Below are 20258 nucleotides of genomic sequence, written 5' to 3' on the forward strand. Positions count from 1 at the left end.
CAACACCACTATTTGCCATGATTAGTTTACAAGATATTAACATTCTTAAAAATAATTCCGATTAGTGAAATCAGCTGAAGTTTTTGTGCTATAAATAAGGCTGGGAAAAAAGTAATAATTAAGATAATACTTATTTTATAATAACTATGCATGTTTGTGAAACTCTACTGATAGGAATAGAGCAGAGAACCATATAATAGAATAGAGCATCATTTACCACAATAATATGCGAAAAGACCATAGTCAAAACCTGACTGAGTTTCATAAACGGTTGTAGAGCCCCATTGCCGGCAGGAAATCTAATGGTAAGTATTTGGTGGAATTTATTTGAGATTCTTCTCTCAACAACTAAAGCGATTATAAAAACGGTCAAAATTGATTCCAGATCAAACGCGTTGTTTTCCATTATAACATTCAATAAAAACTGAGACATATTAGCTGACTATAGGGCTCAGACCTTGTTAAACACAAAGCTCAAAATTAATCTTCTGAAAATCATCCTGATTCAATGTCTTCCAAATATTTTCTGAACGTCCTATAATGATGTAATTATAGTATTACCCATAGAGTAAATATTACATAATAAATACATATATAATACACAGTAAATATTATATTACTCTATGGTATCACCATAAGTGGCAAAAACTCATAGATCATAAAGGCATATTGATTAGTATCTAAAATTTATATAAATAAATTATTTTTAATAGACATGAAAAAAATGAAATAACTTTTTCTCCAGCATATTACTAAATATTGCTTAAAATAATTTTTATACAGAAATATTTCTCTCTTTTATTTTAAGGACTCTTTGTATTTTTATGAAAACAAGCTTGTATTTTTATATAGATCTTAAATTTATTTATTATATTTATATCATGGATCATTTGTTTTTAAATCAAAATAATAGTAATTTGCTTTTAATTTTTAACGTATTGGGGTGCCTAGACGATTTTAGAATTTAAATTATTTGAACCATGGTTCATGAGGTCAATGTGTTTGTTCTTTTGAGGCATTAAGAGCGGTATATTGTTAAACGGTTCATATATTGTTAAATTAAAAATATACTTTATTCTAAACAGTTTATTACAATATATATTCTATGAATATATGTAATTGAATTAGTGGTACCTAAAATATTTAATATTTAATATGAATAATATATTGTTACAAATAGTGATCTCTTTTTATGAGTGCGCAAGACAAGGATGAGCATAATCTGAAAACAGACAGCTTGTCAAACGATAACCTAGTTTAACATAAGTTTTGCCATGTCCCTTATCGATACAATTGTTTTGTTTTTGTAAACGTTTCGTTAATATCCATATATTCTGGTTCGATGTCTAGTAATATCGAATTGCAACAAGGAAAACAAACATGATTGAAATTCTGTTTTAACAGTGGATTGAGGAGGTGCCGTAGCTTCTGTGTAAAAGTTTGCAGTTATTGCTACAATGGCGTCGGAAAGTGAAGCTTCCTGTGAGGAAGATCCTAATTTTGCTGTTATTTGTGCATTCATGGAGAAATTTGGCAAGACAATAGGAATTACTGATATCGATTTCTTTGAGTTACAATGTATGCTGGAAAATACAATAGAGGGTAGGTTATCTTAGATTAAATGTTATTAGGAATTCATAGTTAACAAATACAAAATTCCTCTTAAATACACACATTATAATTACTAGATTTCTAAAATGTATTTAAAGATAATTTTACTACTTATATCTAAACTTTGTCATAATAACTGTTGTTTTTATTCCTTACGATATCTTGCATGTTTTTAAGATTTATTTTCTTATAACTGTTTTGTTTTTCTTAATATGTAGATATTAAATCTTTTAGCGAATTTAGTGTGGTTTGGCAAAATTAAATGTGTTAAATATATATTAGGCATAACATTAAAATTGTTTGTCTAAATGTCATTAAACATAACCTCAAAAATAATTTGTTTTAATAATAACTAATTTTGGATTTAATTTCTTTTTACAGTTCCTCAATATTTAGTTGATTTACATGTGAAATTATTAAGAACAATTAAGAAACCCGTTGTACCTGCCAAGTGGGAAAAATCATTGATTAAATTTTGTCATACATTCAGTAGCATTGATGCCTGGGAAGTAGAAAGATTTGGTTATAAGAAAGCTAAGCTTTCATCGAAGTTGCGAATATTAAAGGTTTGTACATGTTGTTTTTTGACGGCTGGTGGGTGTTAACAAATGTTTTACAGGAATTACTAGAATTTCAATTTGATTATAACTTGAAATTTAAGTCTGAAGTTCATAAATTGTCATCAAAAGAATTAAGATCAAAGCCAATTGGTAGAGATAAATTTGGACATTGTTACTGGTTTCAGAGTGATGACAATTACCAAATAAGAGTTTATAAGGAGGATGTAGATGATGATAAATGGACATTGGTGGCCAAGTAAGAAAATTATTTTTTAATGTTGTTTAGGTTGTTATGTTTTCTATATGTACATTTTAATTGTAGAGATAGAAATGGCTTGGTATCTTTGATAAATACCTTAAGTGATGGTGATATAAAAATTAGTTCGGATTCAGCAGGCAATGAGGACACTAATAGCTTATCAGATAAACCTGTTATTGATACAGGTCAGCAGGAAGAATGCAAAGAAATATCAGATGAAGGAATCACTAATAAGGTTTGCTAAATATAAGAGTAAAAAGAAAACAATATTGATGTCTTTTTTGTTAGGAATCTTTAAAAAGACCTAGAGATGAAACTGACGAAGAAAAATTAATGTTTCAGAAATATAAAATAAAGAATCTAGAAATAGTTATCTCTGATATAACAAAAGATCCTATATTAGGTAATTGCATTCTTAATTATAATTAAAACATATATGTGATTAATTCTTTTTTGTTTACATATTCAGGCGATGAAATTGAAGGAAAGATAAAACAAGATAAAAATCATGTGAATGGTATGAAAAATGGTAAACATATAAACATAGTATATTTTTTATGTTATATTTTTCTAGATGTTCCTGTTAAGAATAAAGAATCCGAAATTAAAGAGGAAAAAAATCCTGTAATAGGTAAGAAATTCAGATTGTTCTTTTTAAAACATCTTATAGTTTATTATTTTTACAGGTGAAGAAGTTGAGGAACCTGTGTTAAAAGTGGAAGGTCAAGGTTCTGGTGTTGATAACCAAAGTCCTATCATTGGTGAAGCTGTAGAGGAAGACGTCATGTATTTTTATGGACAAGGTATGGGGCAGGATTGCCAAACAGGAAATGATTCAGAGATTGAAAAAGGTAACAAAGAAAAAGAAACAACTGTTGAAGAAAAGGCAGCAGCAAAAGAAATGGAAATTGAGAAAATAGAGAGTGTTGATGATTCAAAAAATTGTGTTAAGGATTTCAATGAAAAGGAAGAAAAAGAAATCAACAGCTTAGCATTAAAAGAAAATAAAGATGTTCTTACAAATAACTGCATTAAACAAAATGATGGTAAATTTACGAGTTTTCTAAATTTGTTTATTTAGATAATATTTATTTTTGTATGAACTGCTAAAATAATAAAAAGGAGTCGTTGCATTAAATTATTCAAAGTATTTTCTATTTATTGATTTTCCTTCATATAATGTATAATTACAAAATATCAAAAGTTACACTAGCAATAAAAAGTTCACGTTAATTTTTAGTTTAATTATTATTAGTAATTAAGCTTTATATTTTTTACAGATGATTCTAAAATAAAATTACTTGAAAATAATGATGAATCAGAAAAATGCGCATTAGACAATAAAGTTGTTAATAATACGGAAGAAAAGGCTAGTGTTAATACAGATAATGAAAAAAATACAGTGGTTCAAAATAATATTGAAAAATCTACAGAAAAAGCTATTCAACAGACTGATGTAAATAAACAAGCTGAAGAAGATACAAAACAATTAGTTGAAACTGTGCCAGTAACTGAACCTGATTGTATAAAAAAAGTTGCCTATGTATGCGGTAAAGATGAAGAGGTGGAAAACAGGAAGGATAGTCAAACCAATGAAATATTTGAAGTTGGTGAGATTGTAGAATCAGAGAAAAATGAAGAACAAACAAATGAAAAAGAAAAAAATAATGAAAGTGAAGATACCAATAAAGTTTGTCCAGAGTCTAATGGGCATGGTGAAATTGAGTCTCCAGAAACTGTGGAAGACGAAGGAAAAACTGGTGGGTTGTAAGTTGCTGTGGAAAATATTTAATGGTAATTGTTTGTGTGTCTACGTTCAGATGATGAACAATCCAAAAGTGCCACTACTACTAGATCAAAAACAAAGAACTCTTCAGTTCAGCCTGAGGCAGTGTTTGTGCCTGAGACAAAGGAGAAATCAACAATTTACGGTAAGACAATTTCGAGACCAGTGAAGCGGGCAGTTAAACGAAAGGCGACAGTGAAAACAGATCAAAATAATCGAGACCCCTTAGAAGAGTCAAAAAGTACTGTTTGATTGTACCATTTATTTGTTGTGTGATGGTTACTCATGTTTTTAACTGATTACAGCTCCCAGTGCCAATTCTTCCAGGGTCAATTCGCCTGTTCAATCTGCGGGCGACAGTAGTGTAACGGCTGATTTTATTGCTGGTGATAGTCTCGACATTGAAGCTGCCCCAGAGTCAGATCCCTTAGCTGTATCTGGACCTGAAGGTAGTATTGATCACATTTCTTAGTGTATATATGCGATGAATGCACCTGATTCGATATATTTAGTTTATCTCTATTATTTAAAAGTGATGACTACACAGTACTATAGAGTGTAATACCAAAAATTAGAGAATTGGTATGTGTAGTTTTAACAGAGAAGGCGTTGGGGTCGCTATTTCGCTGCATTCGATTGCTTAATTTAAATTACTGTTACGGGCATCCGTAATGATAAAGGTTGACGTAATATATGGCCTGCCTTATAAAACAGCCAATGTCCGTCATAAATAACTCGAATATAGTGTCAATTGCAGTTCCTAAAAATGTAAAATAGGTTACAAAATCGAAGCATTTTTTTTTCTCATTCTAACCTACTTGAAAAAAGATGTAACCGAATTCGATTTGAGTTGGTAGTGATTGGTCATTTTGCTAAATTGAATTGATGCGGCAATATTGCGATGTTCTGACGTCCTATATTTTTATGACATAATTGACAGTTTTATTGGGCGGGACTTTCGTTTATTTTTACACTAACAAGGCGGTGTTGGCTGTTTTATTGGAAGGATAATACTTGTAACTATAACACAAAAATTCATTGAAGCACGTTTTAATTATTTTTAAAATTATATTGTGAAAATTATGAATCGGACAATTAAAACACTTCAAAAGTATTTATATCAAAATATAAAATGTATATAAACTCGAGGAGTTAAATCAAAGAAACAGCTTAAAGATCTATTAACAATGTATTATAATTATGATGGGCATGAACTACTATCTTGTCTGAAAAAGCTTGTATTGATGTATAATTGAATGTAAAAGTATTCACTTTCTTTTTTTAAAGATATTTATTGAAGAACGAATATTTCTAATTTCAAGCGCTCTAATAAAAAAACACAACTTGGTTAAGTTGACTTAGTATCTTAACAAAAAAGTCCCTTAAATAAATAAACCCCTTTAAAATAATTAAGTTGGTAATTAATTGATGGTACCTTACAAACCATGCAAATCATACGACCATGCAAAATAATTCTCCGGTTGTGCCTATTAAATTAACCCGGTTATCACTACATAGTATAAAACAAAGTCGCCTTTTCTGTCCCTATATCCCTATGTGCGCTTAAATCTTTAAAACTACGCAACGGATTTTGATGCGGTTTTTTTCAATAGAGTGATTCAAGAGGAAGGTTTATATGTATAATACATGCATAATATACTAAGGCAACATTGCTAATTTTAGAGGTTTCTAACGTGATGTCATAAATTAACCTATTTTTTAGGCTTATTTAGCAATTAGCAAAAACGCTGTCTAACCCTACGAGTTAGATCAAATTAATGTACTACAGTATTGTACACCATAAAAAGGTCTACAAAAAAGTCCGCGATGGTATATGTTTATCTTTTAGGGATAACCCACATTAACCATTTTTATTGTTTACTTTTTACGTGAGAAAATGGCTTATTTACGAAGCTATTTTAAGCAATACGGCATTAATCCTTATCGAATTAAGTACCTTAAATACAGTGTGCAATTAATATAGATCAATATGGTTCCTTACAGCATGTAAATTAAACAAATATTTTCGGAGATTTATATTACAAATTTAAAATTTGCGTTTAAAAATGTGTAATGTAATAAAAATTGTATGAATTTAGATATTCCAAAGATAGCAGGAAATCTTTATAGTAAGTATAGGGGAAGAGGAATTGTTTTACTCCAAATTTAATGCGTGCAGGCCAAGGGCAGTAATGAATGAACCAAAAATACTGGATCGATTTTAATCATGTTTTCATTGAGTGACATAGGCATATATATTTTATGCCCGTGCAAAGTCGAAGCGGGCCGCTATGTTTTTATATACAACGTTCATATTTTTTCTGTAGTGTATTTAATTTAGTATCAGCATTGCACCGGTGCGAAGCCGGGGCGGGTTGCTAGTCTATAATAACTTAATAGTATTACTTATAATAAATATTACTTTATGGTGATAACTGAGTAGGTGTAAGTTTTTACTGTGTGAACGCAACGAATTCAGCTACTGAAGAGGTTAATCAGGGGTAATCGTTGGTCGAGATTCGTGTTTCAGAACTCGCATTAAACAATAAAATATCTATGGTTAGCCATGTCCAATATTCCTTCATGCTTATTATGCAAATATAATGTTATTTTGGTTTAGTTCAAGAATCGAAGGAACCAGTTAGTGCTCCAACTCGTACAACACGCTCCTCCACATTGCGCAACTTTTCTCTGGATTATAATGATTCTGATAGTCAAAAAGTGAGCACAGTAGCACCCCCTGCGATGAGAGCAGTTAGAAAAAGAGGTACAGCTTCGATGTATATATATTGATATTAATACATTTTGTTTAATCTTTCTATTTAGCAATAGTATAATACTAAAATAATGCAATATCTCCCGATATATATTTTGTTATATTGAAGAAAAATTTCTTTAATTAACTAGAATTGGGAAAATAATGTTTGAGTTGAGTTAATATGCTGCTGGGTAAAAGTAAAATGTGTACTTGCCTAGGATTGTGGGTTAAAGCAAATATTTTAGCAGAATTAGATTGCTTTAATTTAATATATATGTATATGTATATTATATTTAATGTGTATGTATATTATAGTAATTAATGTAGTTCAAGTAAATGCCAATTATTTTGGTTTTTATACTGAGTTCATTTAACTTTTAAGAATACGAGCATAATTCAGTTTCCTTTTTTGTTACTGTAACTTAGATATAGAATAAACTTCCATCTATCATCGCATCACCTATGTTAAAATTGGTTCTAAGTTACGCTCGGAATCCCCGTGTGAAGGCGCTTACGCATGCGCCGTATGACAGTTAGTTAAGGCGGGAAATTTAAAAATATATAGTAAAAAATTCTAGCGGGAAATTAAAATCTTTTAATTTTACTGGGAAAATATATATTTTATTGATATATTACACTTCCATAAATTTTCCTTGACCATAAAGACATTGATACAATCATAGAGATATCTCCACTACCCAAAACATGTAATTCACTAATATTATCTTCTCTCTAATATTTAAAACAAACATTAAAATAAGATAATATAACTACTAATGGTTCTGTTGTATTATTTTTTTAGAATCAACTAAATTAACAACCTACTATACAGTCAAGCTTCTGAACTAACGACCAAAATTAGAGGTTACTACTCCAGCAACAAAAAGGAACCTTATTCAGTATCTGCATTAATGTTCTTCTAGAAGGCAAGCAGAATATTTTCGATAACAGTATATACCCTCTGCCACTGCATTTCAATAAGGATAAAGCCATTAGTTTTTCATCCAACCTGACAGGAAACTGATGGGACAGGCTGAGTTATCTGTAAATGAACATATAAATTTCAAGTTAGAACCTCCATTCTCTAATAATAAACATAACTTTCTTATTATATACTTAATTCTGGGTCTTGTTGGGGTAGAAGAATCTCCTATATATCTATCAGCCTCAAAAAACTTATGTGATTTAATATCTCTATTGGGGGCATATGTTCCTTGTTTTGTAATAAAGGTAAAGAAAAAGCTTAATTATTTCACAATAAATCATTATTATTTAACAAAATACTTACTATTTAAATTACTAGTAGGAATGACATCTTGTTTCAGCCAGGGCTTTCCCCATTTTGGTTTATAGTCTTCATCTTTAAAATGATTACAAACTTTCCTGGACCTACATAGGAGATCATAAGAGATCCTCTTAAGATTTTCTTTTTATTACACTAATAAATTAAAATACACAAAATAATCTAAAGTAACTGTCAAATATATATAAAAACACATACCAAAAAACTTGACATAAATAAACAATACAAATTAATCACCTAGAAATGGCCGTTAACGGCTTAGGTTAGAATTATTAATACCGAGGCCGAACGAGAGATAAACACACATATAGTTGTTGCATTTTTCATTTACATTTGGCCGCGTAACGGGGATTCCGAAAAGCTTAAATGTGGGACCCGATTTTTCCACATAACTTTCACTTCTAAATTTCTTTATTCTATGAACTTAGACAAACTTGTCAATATTTCAATTTTTTGATATTTCATTTCATACTTTTAATTTATGTTCCAAAAATCTTTTTACGTATTTCAAATAGACATCCTGAAGGATTTTTTCCTATTTGTTTCCCTGGTTATAGTTATTATATAAATTATCTAACAGTACAGGTATCAACATTGTAGAGAAATTCTTTCCTAATACGAATCTCTTTCCATTCTATTTTATTATTTAAACAGAGATAAAGTTCTCATAACTTAAATCGAATTTTTGCCAATTCATAGTTAAGAAACTAATAAATTTTTCATAACTGAAATTTGAAATTATCAATTATTAGTACAATGTTTTTCAAAATTATTAAAGGCCGAGAAAATACTACCCAGGTTTCCCAAGAGGCCGATAATGGTCCAGAAAAACGTATGAAACTTAAAGGTCGAAGACAAGTTGATGCAGCCTTACGAAAAAGTGCAGAACAGCGGATAGAAAAACTTAACGGTTAGTTGATTTTATCATTTTATTTATTTTCTACGTTTGTTAATGATCATAGGTAGTAGTAGCGAGAGCAAGGATAGCGACGATGAAAAAACATCACCGACAACCAATCGCCACAAAAAGAAGTCACCTAAAAACACGACGCCCAAGAAACCAATCAACAGGCACCCAGAAAAGAAAAACAGCCGTAAGAAAGCGAAATATACTTTAAGCATGTTTCTTAATAAATTTTCTCAAGGAATATTGGCCGGATTGGACATCGCAGAAGATTCATCAAATGACAGACCAGCTTTGAGGCAATCTCGTCGAATTGCTCAAATGAAAATTAAGGAGCAAATGGATCCAACGCCTACTTCAAAATTACCATCAAAAGCTGAGGGTACGTTTAAATATAAAGCGTTAAACTTTTCAAAATGGCTCTGGTGTTTTAAAATCAATTTAATTTTGCATTAATTGAATTTTTTTAGACCAATATCAGTTTTGATATATTTTTCAGAATTGAGACGTTTATTTGTTTGATGTTAATCTCAATTTAATTTGTCCTTAAATTTCAGAGTCTACAAGTAAAAAGAAGAAAGGCAAGAATGATAAGGCTGAAAAAAGAAAAAGGAACAAGTACAAAGAGGATACCACATCTGAACCAGAAGTGGTAGTGGAGAAAAAGAAGAAAAAGAAAAAAGAGAAACCTGTTAGCCAGTTATTTAATGAAAACAGGCCTTGGCAATCAAGTTCTGACGATAGTGATGATGCTGTGGAGGAAGAAGAGGAAGAAGATGTGATTGAAGAGGAAGATGATGCTCCGTTGGGTGATTTGAAATCGGACCATGAATTTTCTCCGGAGAGTGATTTGGAGGGCGAAGATGAATGGCAGCCTATGAAACGAGCTAGAACTGCCGTTAAAGGTAATGTTTACCATACAAATTTTTCTTTAGATTCTTAGACGATTTTATTTAATTTTTATTAGATTCAGATCAAACTGAAAGTGATGATTTTCCTTGTCAAAAATGTGGAAAACTAGATCAACCTGAATGGATACTGCTATGCGATAAATGCGATAACGGTTGGCATTGTTCCTGTTTACGTCCACCGCTTCTTGTTATTCCCGAAGGTGATTGGTATTGTCCTCCCTGTCAACATGTTATTTTGCTGGAAGAATTACAATCGAAATTAGTAGATTATGACAAGAAATTGTGTAAAAAGGAAATTGAAGATCGACGCAAAGAACGTTTAGCTTATGTTGGGATCAGTTTAAATAATGTATTACCATCTAAGGAATCGGTAGAACCTCGTAAACCAAAGAGGCGGCATTACAAGGTTGATTCTTCGAGCGAAGAAGCGGAGACCGAGTCCGACCGATCAGAATCTGAATCGACAAGTGATAGCGACGAACCGATTTATCAGTTAAGACAAAGGCGACAAGCCAAAAGTTATAAATTTAATGAGTATGATGAAATCATGAAAACAGCAATTGGAGAAGAATTAGACAAGCCTGAAGACACTGCTGGTAATTTAGGACGAGGAAAAGATATTCAGACTATCGTTAAAGGGCTGGAGCCTGAACCGAAAGCTCCAGAAAACGGTGGACGTAGTATAAATTCACTGAAAAAAATGTTACGAAAAAAGCACAGAAAACTTAGCAGCTTGGAGTTTGATAGCGAAGAAGAAGATATTTCTGATGAGGACTTTAAAGGATCCAGTAGTGATTCAGAAGAAGAAGAAGATGATGACTCTGCGGTTAGCGAAGACAGTGATGATTGTGTTGGTCGCAAGAGAAGAAAAAATGCGCCAGTGCGTAGGTCCACTAGGGCAAGAACGAAAAGATATGACTCGGATTTCATCAACGACGACAGCGAAGATGATGCACCGAAAAGAAAAAAGAAAAAAGCCACCTGGGATGATTCGGAAACAGAAGAGTCAGACGCATCTGGTTGGGGAGGAGGTAGAAAAGGTAAGAAGAAGAAAAAGAAGAGGAGAGACGGATCTGAAGATAGAAAAAGAAGTAAAGGCAGGATAAAATATGGTGGATTAACTTCAAGCGATGAGGATTTGGGTAGGGGCCGTAGAACTAGAGGCAAAACAGCCACCTACGTGGACACTTTAGGATCGGACAGCGAAGAGGAACAAAAAGCTGTGAAAAGAAATCCCAGACGACTTATGAGCGATGATGACGAAGATTTTGTAGCTAATGAAGATGAGGACGAGGAAAAAGGCAGCGACGATAATGAGGAGGAAGACGTGGAGGAAGAAGAAGAAGAGGAAGAACGCGATTCTGAACAGGAAAGGATTGAAAAGCGATCGCTTTTAGTTCCCAAAATTTATATTAAGAAACCACTTGGGATAAAAAAACCGGAAGTAAAAGGTAAGCATATTTAATTTGCCATTTAAACAAACTATTGTTGATCTCAACTTATCAATTTTTACTATATTTATTTTTAAACAATTAATTAATTCCTTTTCTATTCATTAACTTTAATGTAATCGATAGACTAAGCAAGTTGTTTCTTTTTATAAAGCTATTAAAACTGTATTTGTAAATTTTTTAATTGGGATTTTTATTTATTCAAGATTGTATAACTACTGATTTTCAAAAATCATCAATTTCAGTGCAGTTGGCTGTGTAGAAAAATATTATTTTAAATCTATTTTGCATCAAAATGTCTATGCTTTCTAATTATATCCCAAATATCTTCATTCCAAAGGTGCCACTGTTAGTTAGGATCATCAATAATCTCCATTAATTCGCCTGATTGTTTTATTTCAAAATCATTTTCCAAGAGGCCTTTTAATTTGTGAAACTATGGAATGAACGTGATTTTGATCATACCATTTTTGAGATATAAGCTAATTAGAACAATACTTATCATTAATCTGCTATGTCTAGTTGAATTCCCTCTACGTTTGAAGCAATTGCTCCTTAATATTGGTATTTTTTAAAGTTGCTGCATGAGAAATTAAACGTTTCATTGTTGCCTATGTTTTTACTACTCTTTGGAATCATTTATTGACGCCCTTAAGTGCACCAATTATTGGCGAATCATAATAGTGATTTCTGACATATTACTATACAAAATAATACAACTCCAAAACAATTGGTAACATGGTTATAAAACCAAAGTTAGTCTAAGTATAACCAGTTAATATATATCTGTAGCTCCGTTCACCATAACGCTGTTACCATTTTATCGTTACCTTTCACAAAACCCAGGCTAAACATTCTTTTTCATGTTGCTTCATTTTCATGGTGGCCAGTTTGAGTTAGTGGAAATTGTTTTTTTAACAATACGGACAATTTTCTTATGTAATTTCCAAGATTCAAATAAGCTTCGCCCAATAATATTTTAGCCATAAAATTAATATTGTTTAAGAATAAAAACTTCCGTATCCAATTTCGAAATTAAACGCACTTCAAAATCAAACCAGAAAATTGCTCCTATGTATGATTGATAAAAAAATTAATTTGGTTTAAAAATAATATTTTCCAGTTCCTACAGTTGCCCCAACTATTGTACCAAATAAAGTAACAGAGGATGCAAAGCCGGCTGTAATCTCTGAGCTGCCACCAAATCCGATAGTGAATAACACCGTTAAGACAGAGATTAAATCACCGGATGCTCGTTTAGTATATATAGAACCTGTTCCTGATACCAAATTGGAGCAGCCGGTTAACAAGGTGGTCAGTCACACTAGCGAAGAAACAAACGTTGCGGTTAAAACTGAAACTGAAGTTGTGGTCAAAACTGAAACTAAGGCCGACGATAGTGCCGTTGCCGTTGCTGAGCTTAAACCAGAGAAGCCTGCAAATCCAGTGGTAAATTATTTTAAGGCATTGTTTTAGCATGCCTATCCATTTCTCTGTAATAAAACAAAAAAAAAGAACTTAATAATTTTGTTTTTAATAGATGTTGGGTAAGAGAATTCACGAATCCCTTGAACCCGCTGACAAACCGTTGGAACCTATTGTCAACAACGTCAGCGCGTTAATTAAAAACACGGACGAAAATGATGATCTGTCGGAACCACCGGGTATCGCACTTCCAGTTTTTGATGATCTGTCAACAGGTTCGGGACAAAGTAAGCCGGGACCGAATCAAGAACCTCACAGAAGAAGAAGAAGCAAAAGTAAGATTGTTGCTTAAAAATAGTCGACAATATACTACTCCAGTTCTGTGTTTCAGTTGTTCCAATGAGGAAAAAGACATTAGAAGAAACATTAGCTTGTATAGGGAAAAAGGTTTCAATCACAGAATCACCAGCTATTGAGATAGCTGCGCCTCCACAGCCATTCTCACAAGCCCAGCCTACACCTTCGATTATTACCAGAATGTTACAAGTAAGTGATATTAAAGTTATAGGCGTTTAAATTATAAATAATCAAAAATTGCAACAATTACCACTTCAGAAAACACTTATTAATCTCAAGCAAAAGGTCAATTTTCCGCCGACAGGGAAAATATTTTGTTTACCATTTTGCAATTTTCTTATTGAATTTTATTGACTTTATGTTATCCACAATGTTTTGTTACATTTCGGATAAAGTCATCATGTCATTGGTGAAGACTTATTGTATTTTTTTATTAAATTGGCTTAACTGTAATAAGTGATTTTTGTGGAGATCAGAACTAACGATATCTAGAGTTTGTTTAGACCATATTGATGGATACATCAACATGCATTCTATTATTGAGTTAGCGGCTGTTTTTTTTTGGATTGTTCATTACCCACTTTGAAATGTTTAAGAACATGCCCTGATTTAATATACAGCTGCTTTTTGGTTCATCAATAATTGTGTTTTTCACCAATTTTAAAAATGCATATCCTATTTTTTGTTTTCATTCTCGGTAAGCTTGCCACATTATCCAGAACTTCTAATGTTATTACAGGCAATTAATTCATATAATTATCACATGAAATAATTGGGTTTATTTAATCAGTAATTAAAACATCTCAATTATTAGTCACCTTGTTCTGGGTGATGTGTTTATTACTTGTTTGGCTTCTTTAGAAAATTGTCATTTTAAACAGTTCATTTCATCTAAATGCAACGTTAATTTTAGAAATTTCATTGTTATAAGAAGCTATGATTATTCTAACCTTCAACACGTAGTTTATCTTTTAGTTTTTTTTGCCACTTTTGAGTATTGAACAAAACTAATATCTCCGACTGTATCATCAGTAATAATCTTTACCAAAAGCATTTTATTCATAGTGGCTTCCGTTTCTTTCAACCACTTTTTAAGTTATGGTTTCCCTTTATGCAATCAATAGTAATAAAATATAGATAAATCTACATTTTAAAACATTAGTTGATACTTATAACATTCAATAGTCGACGCCTGGACAAGCTTCTATATATCCAGTTGGTACAATACGACCGAAACAATTTGCTACAATGCGGGATGATGATTCTTCGGATGATAGTCCTAAAGGTTCACGGGAATCGTCACCAGCTCGTCCACCTGCGGCTCATCTTCCATATAACATGCCAGGTTTATGAGTTAATATTATTTATTGCGTTTATTAAATATTGCATTTTTTAGGCGGAATAAGAGGCATAAGTTTACAATTTAGGCAACAACCTCGTATCAGTTTGAACCATTTGCCCAGGGGACCGCCTATTCGAGGACCACCTACTTCGCTTACTCCGCCGAATCCTAGAGGACCAGTTCAACCTCACATATTACAAGGCCGATCACGTGGGCCGCCATTGTCAAGTCCTCATGCACCTCCAACTTCACATGGCCCACCAACATCTCATGGTCTACCGCTTCCGTCCCACGCAGCTCCTCTTACAACCCACGGCCCACCATCTACACACGGACCATTACTTTCCTCTCATCATCCACCACCCTCAGCTCACTGTCCACCAACATCTAGTCATGGACCTCCAACTACTCATGCGCCTCCACCGTCTTCTCACGGCCAACCACCTCACGGACCGCCAATATCCCATGGCCCTCCAACATCTACGCAAGGAGCATCGACATCTGCTCATGGTCCATCAACTCAGGGGCCACCAACTTCTTCTCATGGACAATCAATATCGAGTCACATCCCACCGATATCTTCTCATGGTCCTCCTATATCTACTCATGGTCCAGCTGTATCTACCCATGCCCCGCCCATATCTTCTCATGGACCACCAATATCTACTCATGCCCCACCTATATCTTCCCATGGTCCACCACCATCATCCATCAACACTCATGGACCTCCATCAACTACTCATGGACCTCCATCAACTACTCATGGACCACCACCACCTTCTCATAGCCAACCACCCCCGTCCCATCAATATCAGCATCATTCCTCGCATAGGTCAATGGATCCTTCACCTTCAGGTGGAGGACCTATTAACCTAGCAGATTCTGGTCCACTACCACCATCTAGTTCACCTTCAGTGAGATATCCCCCTATTAGTCAACCGTCACCAGTAATTAGAGGTCCGCCTAGACCTCATCTGTCCCATCCACAATCGTATCAACCATCGCCACCAACGTCAACGGAGGGTGCTCAAAATTCATCAGAGGGTTATTATGGGAATTACCCCCCACCACCACCAAGTGAAGATGCAATGCCACCTACATCTTACCAAGGGTGAGTTTCTTGCTATATCGAATTACGATTTTTTCAATATGTAATATACAGGCCGGAAGTTGAATCGCAATATTCAGGGCAGTATTCCGGACCAGAACAAGTTCAAGATAATCCTCCCTCAGATAACAGCAACAGTAAAGCCTACGAAGATGAGTCGGGTGGTGAATTTGCTGGGTTAGCTTCATATTTTTCCAGTCAAAGGGAAGATGATTTAGAGTCATAGTGGAAAAGAAAGATATCTTTATTTTATAATATATACGTAAGTGTGTAATTTTCTTTAGAGTTCCTCACGATTGAGTTAATTATCGGGATCTTGAATAAAATATCGGGGGTTTCTTTTGACGCATCTTAAAGTTTATAATAACTTTTTATATTTAACGTTATATCATTACATACGTGGATTTTTTAAAAATATATTAATGGGGAATATTTTAGTCCTTTACTTGTTATGTGCTAAACAAAGGAAAAAGTGCAGCTATCAAAATAAATCATCGATCGAAAATATATACAGCGGTTGGCAGTTTGGCGAAACTTTAGTAAAAAGTACAGTACGTCAAAAATTCTTTAAATGTAAAAATATTGTGTGGCATAGTAGTTGTTAAAAGGGATCTTTTCATATATGATATTTAGATAAATGATATATAGATATTTACCAGTGACAACCCTAAGAGTACATTACTGAAAACTAAGAAAGCCATGTATCAACACTAACTTAGGTCTGGGTATGAGTCTTTTTATGAGTTAGGCAATGAATGAAACATCTATTATACAAGCGAGACATATAGTCTATTCAAAATTTTTTTGTACATACGTCATCAAGATGTTTAATATATTGCCTGCCACAATTTGTAAATTCGTTTTGAAATCAGGCAATATTTTTCCTTCTCATTTTGTTCCATTTAAAAAAGACATACTACTGTCTGATTAGTTTGGTGACGTAAGCGAATGAGCCTGTCAAAGTCGTCCGGTTGTCAGACGTATGCAATATTCTTGAAAGCAATACCGATAAGGGGTTATAACTCTAACCTATAAATTATTGTGGCTGTAAAATGTAATGTTTTTAGATTTACTATGATGTTAAAATAAATTATATTTGATAACATTTTTGTTCATTTATTTTATTTAGATTAGAATTTTGTTGTATGTCAAAGCCAAACTGAACTAAAACTCAAGAGTTAATGCGGTAACATTGCAACTTTTTGGCCTCACAAATTTAGATGACGTATGTATAAAATAACTTTGAAATGCTTAAGTGGTATGTCATACATTTTTCACAGTATTTATCAGACGTGACATTTTTCATTACTATCATCAGCTGATGCTACCATTTGTTCAGGCCGACGCTGCATAATTGTAATTGAGAAGCACATCGTTATTTCTTGTATAAAATTGAAAAGAAATGCACACAGATAAAGAGATAATGAGGCACTGTTACCCAGAAGACGCTTCAGCCGTCGATAGTGGCGCGTCTGTACTTAATGATCATGAATGCCCTAAGTATCTTTAAATGATATCCGAAATCAATGTCTCGGGGTTGCCAGATCTTCTATATGTTATATTTGGCTTAAATAGATTTTAATTGAGTAAAAAACGCCACGAACATAACATTCCAGACCCAAAATTTATTTTGATATATAAGTATTTTTGGTTGAATATATTAATTGATGTATGTGTATTTTTTAGGTTCCTTACATAAATATCTGAGAAAAGTTATTTTCCTAGGATGTCTCACGGACTAAAATGAATATAATTATTTGCCGGATCATTTATATTAATTTAATTTAACTTATTTTTAGTTCGTTTAAGTGGGAGAGTATTAGTTTTTTTTTCGAAATAAAATTATATTTGTACAGTAACCAACAAACCCATTTTGTATATAAATTTATAAATTTGTATATAATATTAAGGATTTTCTTAGTTCTAGGAACGTGGCAAGTAATACATGTATTATTGTAACCAAAATGTACACTGTATATTACATTATACAATTTTAAGCATTTTTACAAACATATTAATTTTATTTGTAGTTTTGCAATCAAATTGTTTGGCCTTTGAGACGACGTGATTATTTTACAAATTATGATTTATGCCTTGTATTTTTGTTATGAAACAGACAGATAAATTGATTCTCTTTTTATTAAATAATCTTTTTTATATTGTTTTTACAATATAGTTTTTAGAGACGAGTTTGTAGAAATGTATATTTCTAGTATAAGTTCGATCACTGTTGTGATAATAAAATGAATAAAAATTGTCGTGTTTTCTTTTAATTGTCATATTGACGCCTATTGTGTGTCCAATTTATACCTTCGAGATCTTATTAAAATCAATCAAAGCTATATAATAGCACAAGTATACGAGTTTTGGACCTGTTGATCACTCTGTAAGGAAAATTGGGGGGCTGTATCCAAATCAACAGCTAATTTTTAAAATGAGTTCTAGTTTTCGAGATATTCCATAAATTCATTATTTTACTATTTTTGATCACCAATGGGCGTATATTGAACTAAAAAGTATGAATCAAAAATGAATTCTTATTCTTATTATGAATTATAATTCAATCTCTGAAATGAGTCTTTTATGTTGCTCGCCATCAGTTTTATGCGTTAGAGTTCAATAGTAATCGCTCATTATATCGTCATTACAAAATCATTGGTATCGTCTTCAAAAAACATATTGGCAACTTTCGACCTTGTCATGTGAGGTCAATGGAGATTTTTTATTTCATTTATAATGATGTTCCCAACACTGGTGCCAGTTGTGACGACCTTTGACATTGATTACATTTTTTTGTAAGTGCGAGGTCAATGGAGAATTTTAACATTTCATTTATAATGATGTTCCGTAAACTGATATCTATTTTGGTGAACTTTGACCTTGAATACATTTTTTTGTAGGTGTGAGGTCAATGGAGACCTTTAACATTTCCTTTATAATGATGTTCCGAACACCGATGTCAAATTTGGCAACCTTTGACCTTGATATATTTTTTGTAGGTGTGAGGTCAATGGAGACTTTTAAAAATCTATTTATAATGATGTTCCGAACACTGGTATCAAAATTTGGCAACCTTTGACCTTTAATACATTTTTTTGTAGGTGTGCGGTCAATGGAGACTTAACATTTTATTTTTAATGATGTTCCGAACACTGGTATCGATTTAGGCGACTTTTAACCTTTAATACATTTTTTTGTAGGTGTAAGGTCAATGCAGACTTTTAACATTTTATTTATAATGATGGTCCGAACACTGATATCAATTTTGGCGACCTTTGACACTGAACACATTTTTTTGTAGGTGTGAGGTCAATGTAGACTTTTAACATTTTATTTATAATGATGTTCCGTAAACTGGTATCGATTTTGGCGACCTTTGACCTTGAATATATTTTTTGTATGTATGAGGTCAATGAAGACTTTTAACATTTCATTTATAATGATATTCCGAACACCGATATCAAATTTGACAAGCTTTGACGTTGAATACATTTTTTTCAAGGTGTGAGGTCAATGCAGACTTTTAACATTTTATTTTAATGATGGTCCGAACACTGATATCAATTTTGGCGACCTTTGACACTGAACACATTTTTTTGTAGGTGTGAGGTCAATGGAGATTTTAACATTTTATTTATAATGATGTTCCGAACACTGGTATCGATTTTGGCGACCTTTGACACTGAACACATTTTTTTGTAGGTGTGAGGTCAATGGAGATTCTTAATATTTCATTTATAATGATGTTCCGAACATAGGTATCGATTTGGCGACCTTTGACCTTGATATATTTTTTTTGTAGGTGTGAGGTCAAATTGGCAAAAGTGTCGATATCAAATTTGGCAACCTTTGACCTTGAATATATTTTTTTGTAGGTGTGAGGTCAATGGAGACTTTTAACATTTCATTTATAATGATGTTCCGAACATAGGTATCGATTTTGGCGACCTTTGACCTTGATATATTTTTTTGTAGTTGTGAGGTCAATGAAGACTTTTAACAATTTACTTATAATGATGTTCCGAACACTGGTATCAAATTTGGCGATCTTTGACCTTTAATATATTTTTTTGTAGGTGTGAGGTCAATGGAGACTTAACATTTTATTTATAATAATATTCATAATACCGATATTAAATTTGGCGACCTTTGACATTTAATATATTTTTTTGTAGGTGTGAGGTAAATGGTGACTTTTAACATTTTATTTATAATGATAGTCCGAACACTGGAATTTATTTTGGCGACCTTTGACACGGAACACATTTTTTTGTAGGTGTGAGGTCAATGGAGACTTTTAACATTTTATTTATAACGATGTTCCGACCATTGCTATCGATTTTGGCGACCTTTGACCTTGATATATTTTTTTGTAGGTGTGAGGTCAATGGAGACTTTTAAAATTTATTTATAATGATGTTCCGAACACTGCTATCAAATTTAGCGACCTTTACCCTTGAATACATTTTGTAAATATGTGGTA

At 32.6% G+C, this 20258-nt stretch overlaps 1 protein-coding gene across 4 annotated transcripts; it reads left to right on the forward strand.

Annotated features, from left to right (window-relative positions):
- The first annotated feature begins 1259 nt into the window (after positions 1-1259).
- LOC143200780 (uncharacterized) lies at positions 1260-18033 on the forward strand. 4 transcript variants are annotated; one of them, XM_076411431.1, is made up of 24 exons: positions 1260-1602; positions 1993-2177; positions 2231-2427; positions 2494-2665; positions 2719-2833; positions 2900-2947; positions 3005-3061; positions 3117-3476; positions 3711-4190; positions 4251-4457; positions 4522-4665; positions 6837-6983; positions 9056-9187; positions 9240-9371; positions 9423-9563; positions 9739-10086; positions 10149-11543; positions 12667-12992; positions 13084-13303; positions 13360-13514; positions 14511-14670; positions 14722-15778; positions 15830-16037; positions 17462-18033. In XM_076411431.1, the coding sequence occupies exons 1-23, from the start codon at positions 1458-1460 to the stop codon at positions 15999-16001; spliced, it is 6495 nt and encodes a 2164-aa protein (XP_076267546.1). In that variant the 5' UTR covers positions 1260-1457; the 3' UTR covers positions 16002-16037; positions 17462-18033. The 4 variants fall into 4 exon arrangements, with proteins under 4 accessions (XP_076267546.1, XP_076267567.1, XP_076267557.1 ...); XM_076411452.1 differs by having other exon boundaries at positions 4251-4361; XM_076411442.1 differs by lacking the exon at positions 17462-18033 and adding an exon at positions 16678-16880.
- The last annotated feature ends 2225 nt before the right edge of the window (positions 18034-20258 follow it).

Source organism: Rhynchophorus ferrugineus, unplaced genomic scaffold (assembly GCF_030347505.1).
Source record: "Rhynchophorus ferrugineus isolate W39M unplaced genomic scaffold, kcgeb_rfMv2 rfM1, whole genome shotgun sequence".
Classification (NCBI taxonomy): Eukaryota; Metazoa; Arthropoda; class Insecta; order Coleoptera; family Curculionidae; genus Rhynchophorus; species Rhynchophorus ferrugineus.

What these genes read in the sequence shown, in the direction of transcription:
- LOC143200780 (XM_076411431.1), top strand. Translation starts at nt 1,458, where the DNA reads ATGGCGTCGGAAAGTGAAGCTTCCTGTGAGGAAGATCCTAATTTTGCT. An exon ending in CCCCTTAGAAGAGTCAAAAA is followed by an intron (nt 4,458 to 4,521) that starts GTACTGTTTGAT and finishes AACTGATTACAG; the next exon opens with CTCCCAGTGCCAATTCTTCC. An exon ending in AAAAAAACCGGAAGTAAAAG is followed by an intron (nt 11,544 to 12,666) that starts GTAAGCATATTT and finishes AATATTTTCCAG; the next exon opens with TTCCTACAGTTGCCCCAACT.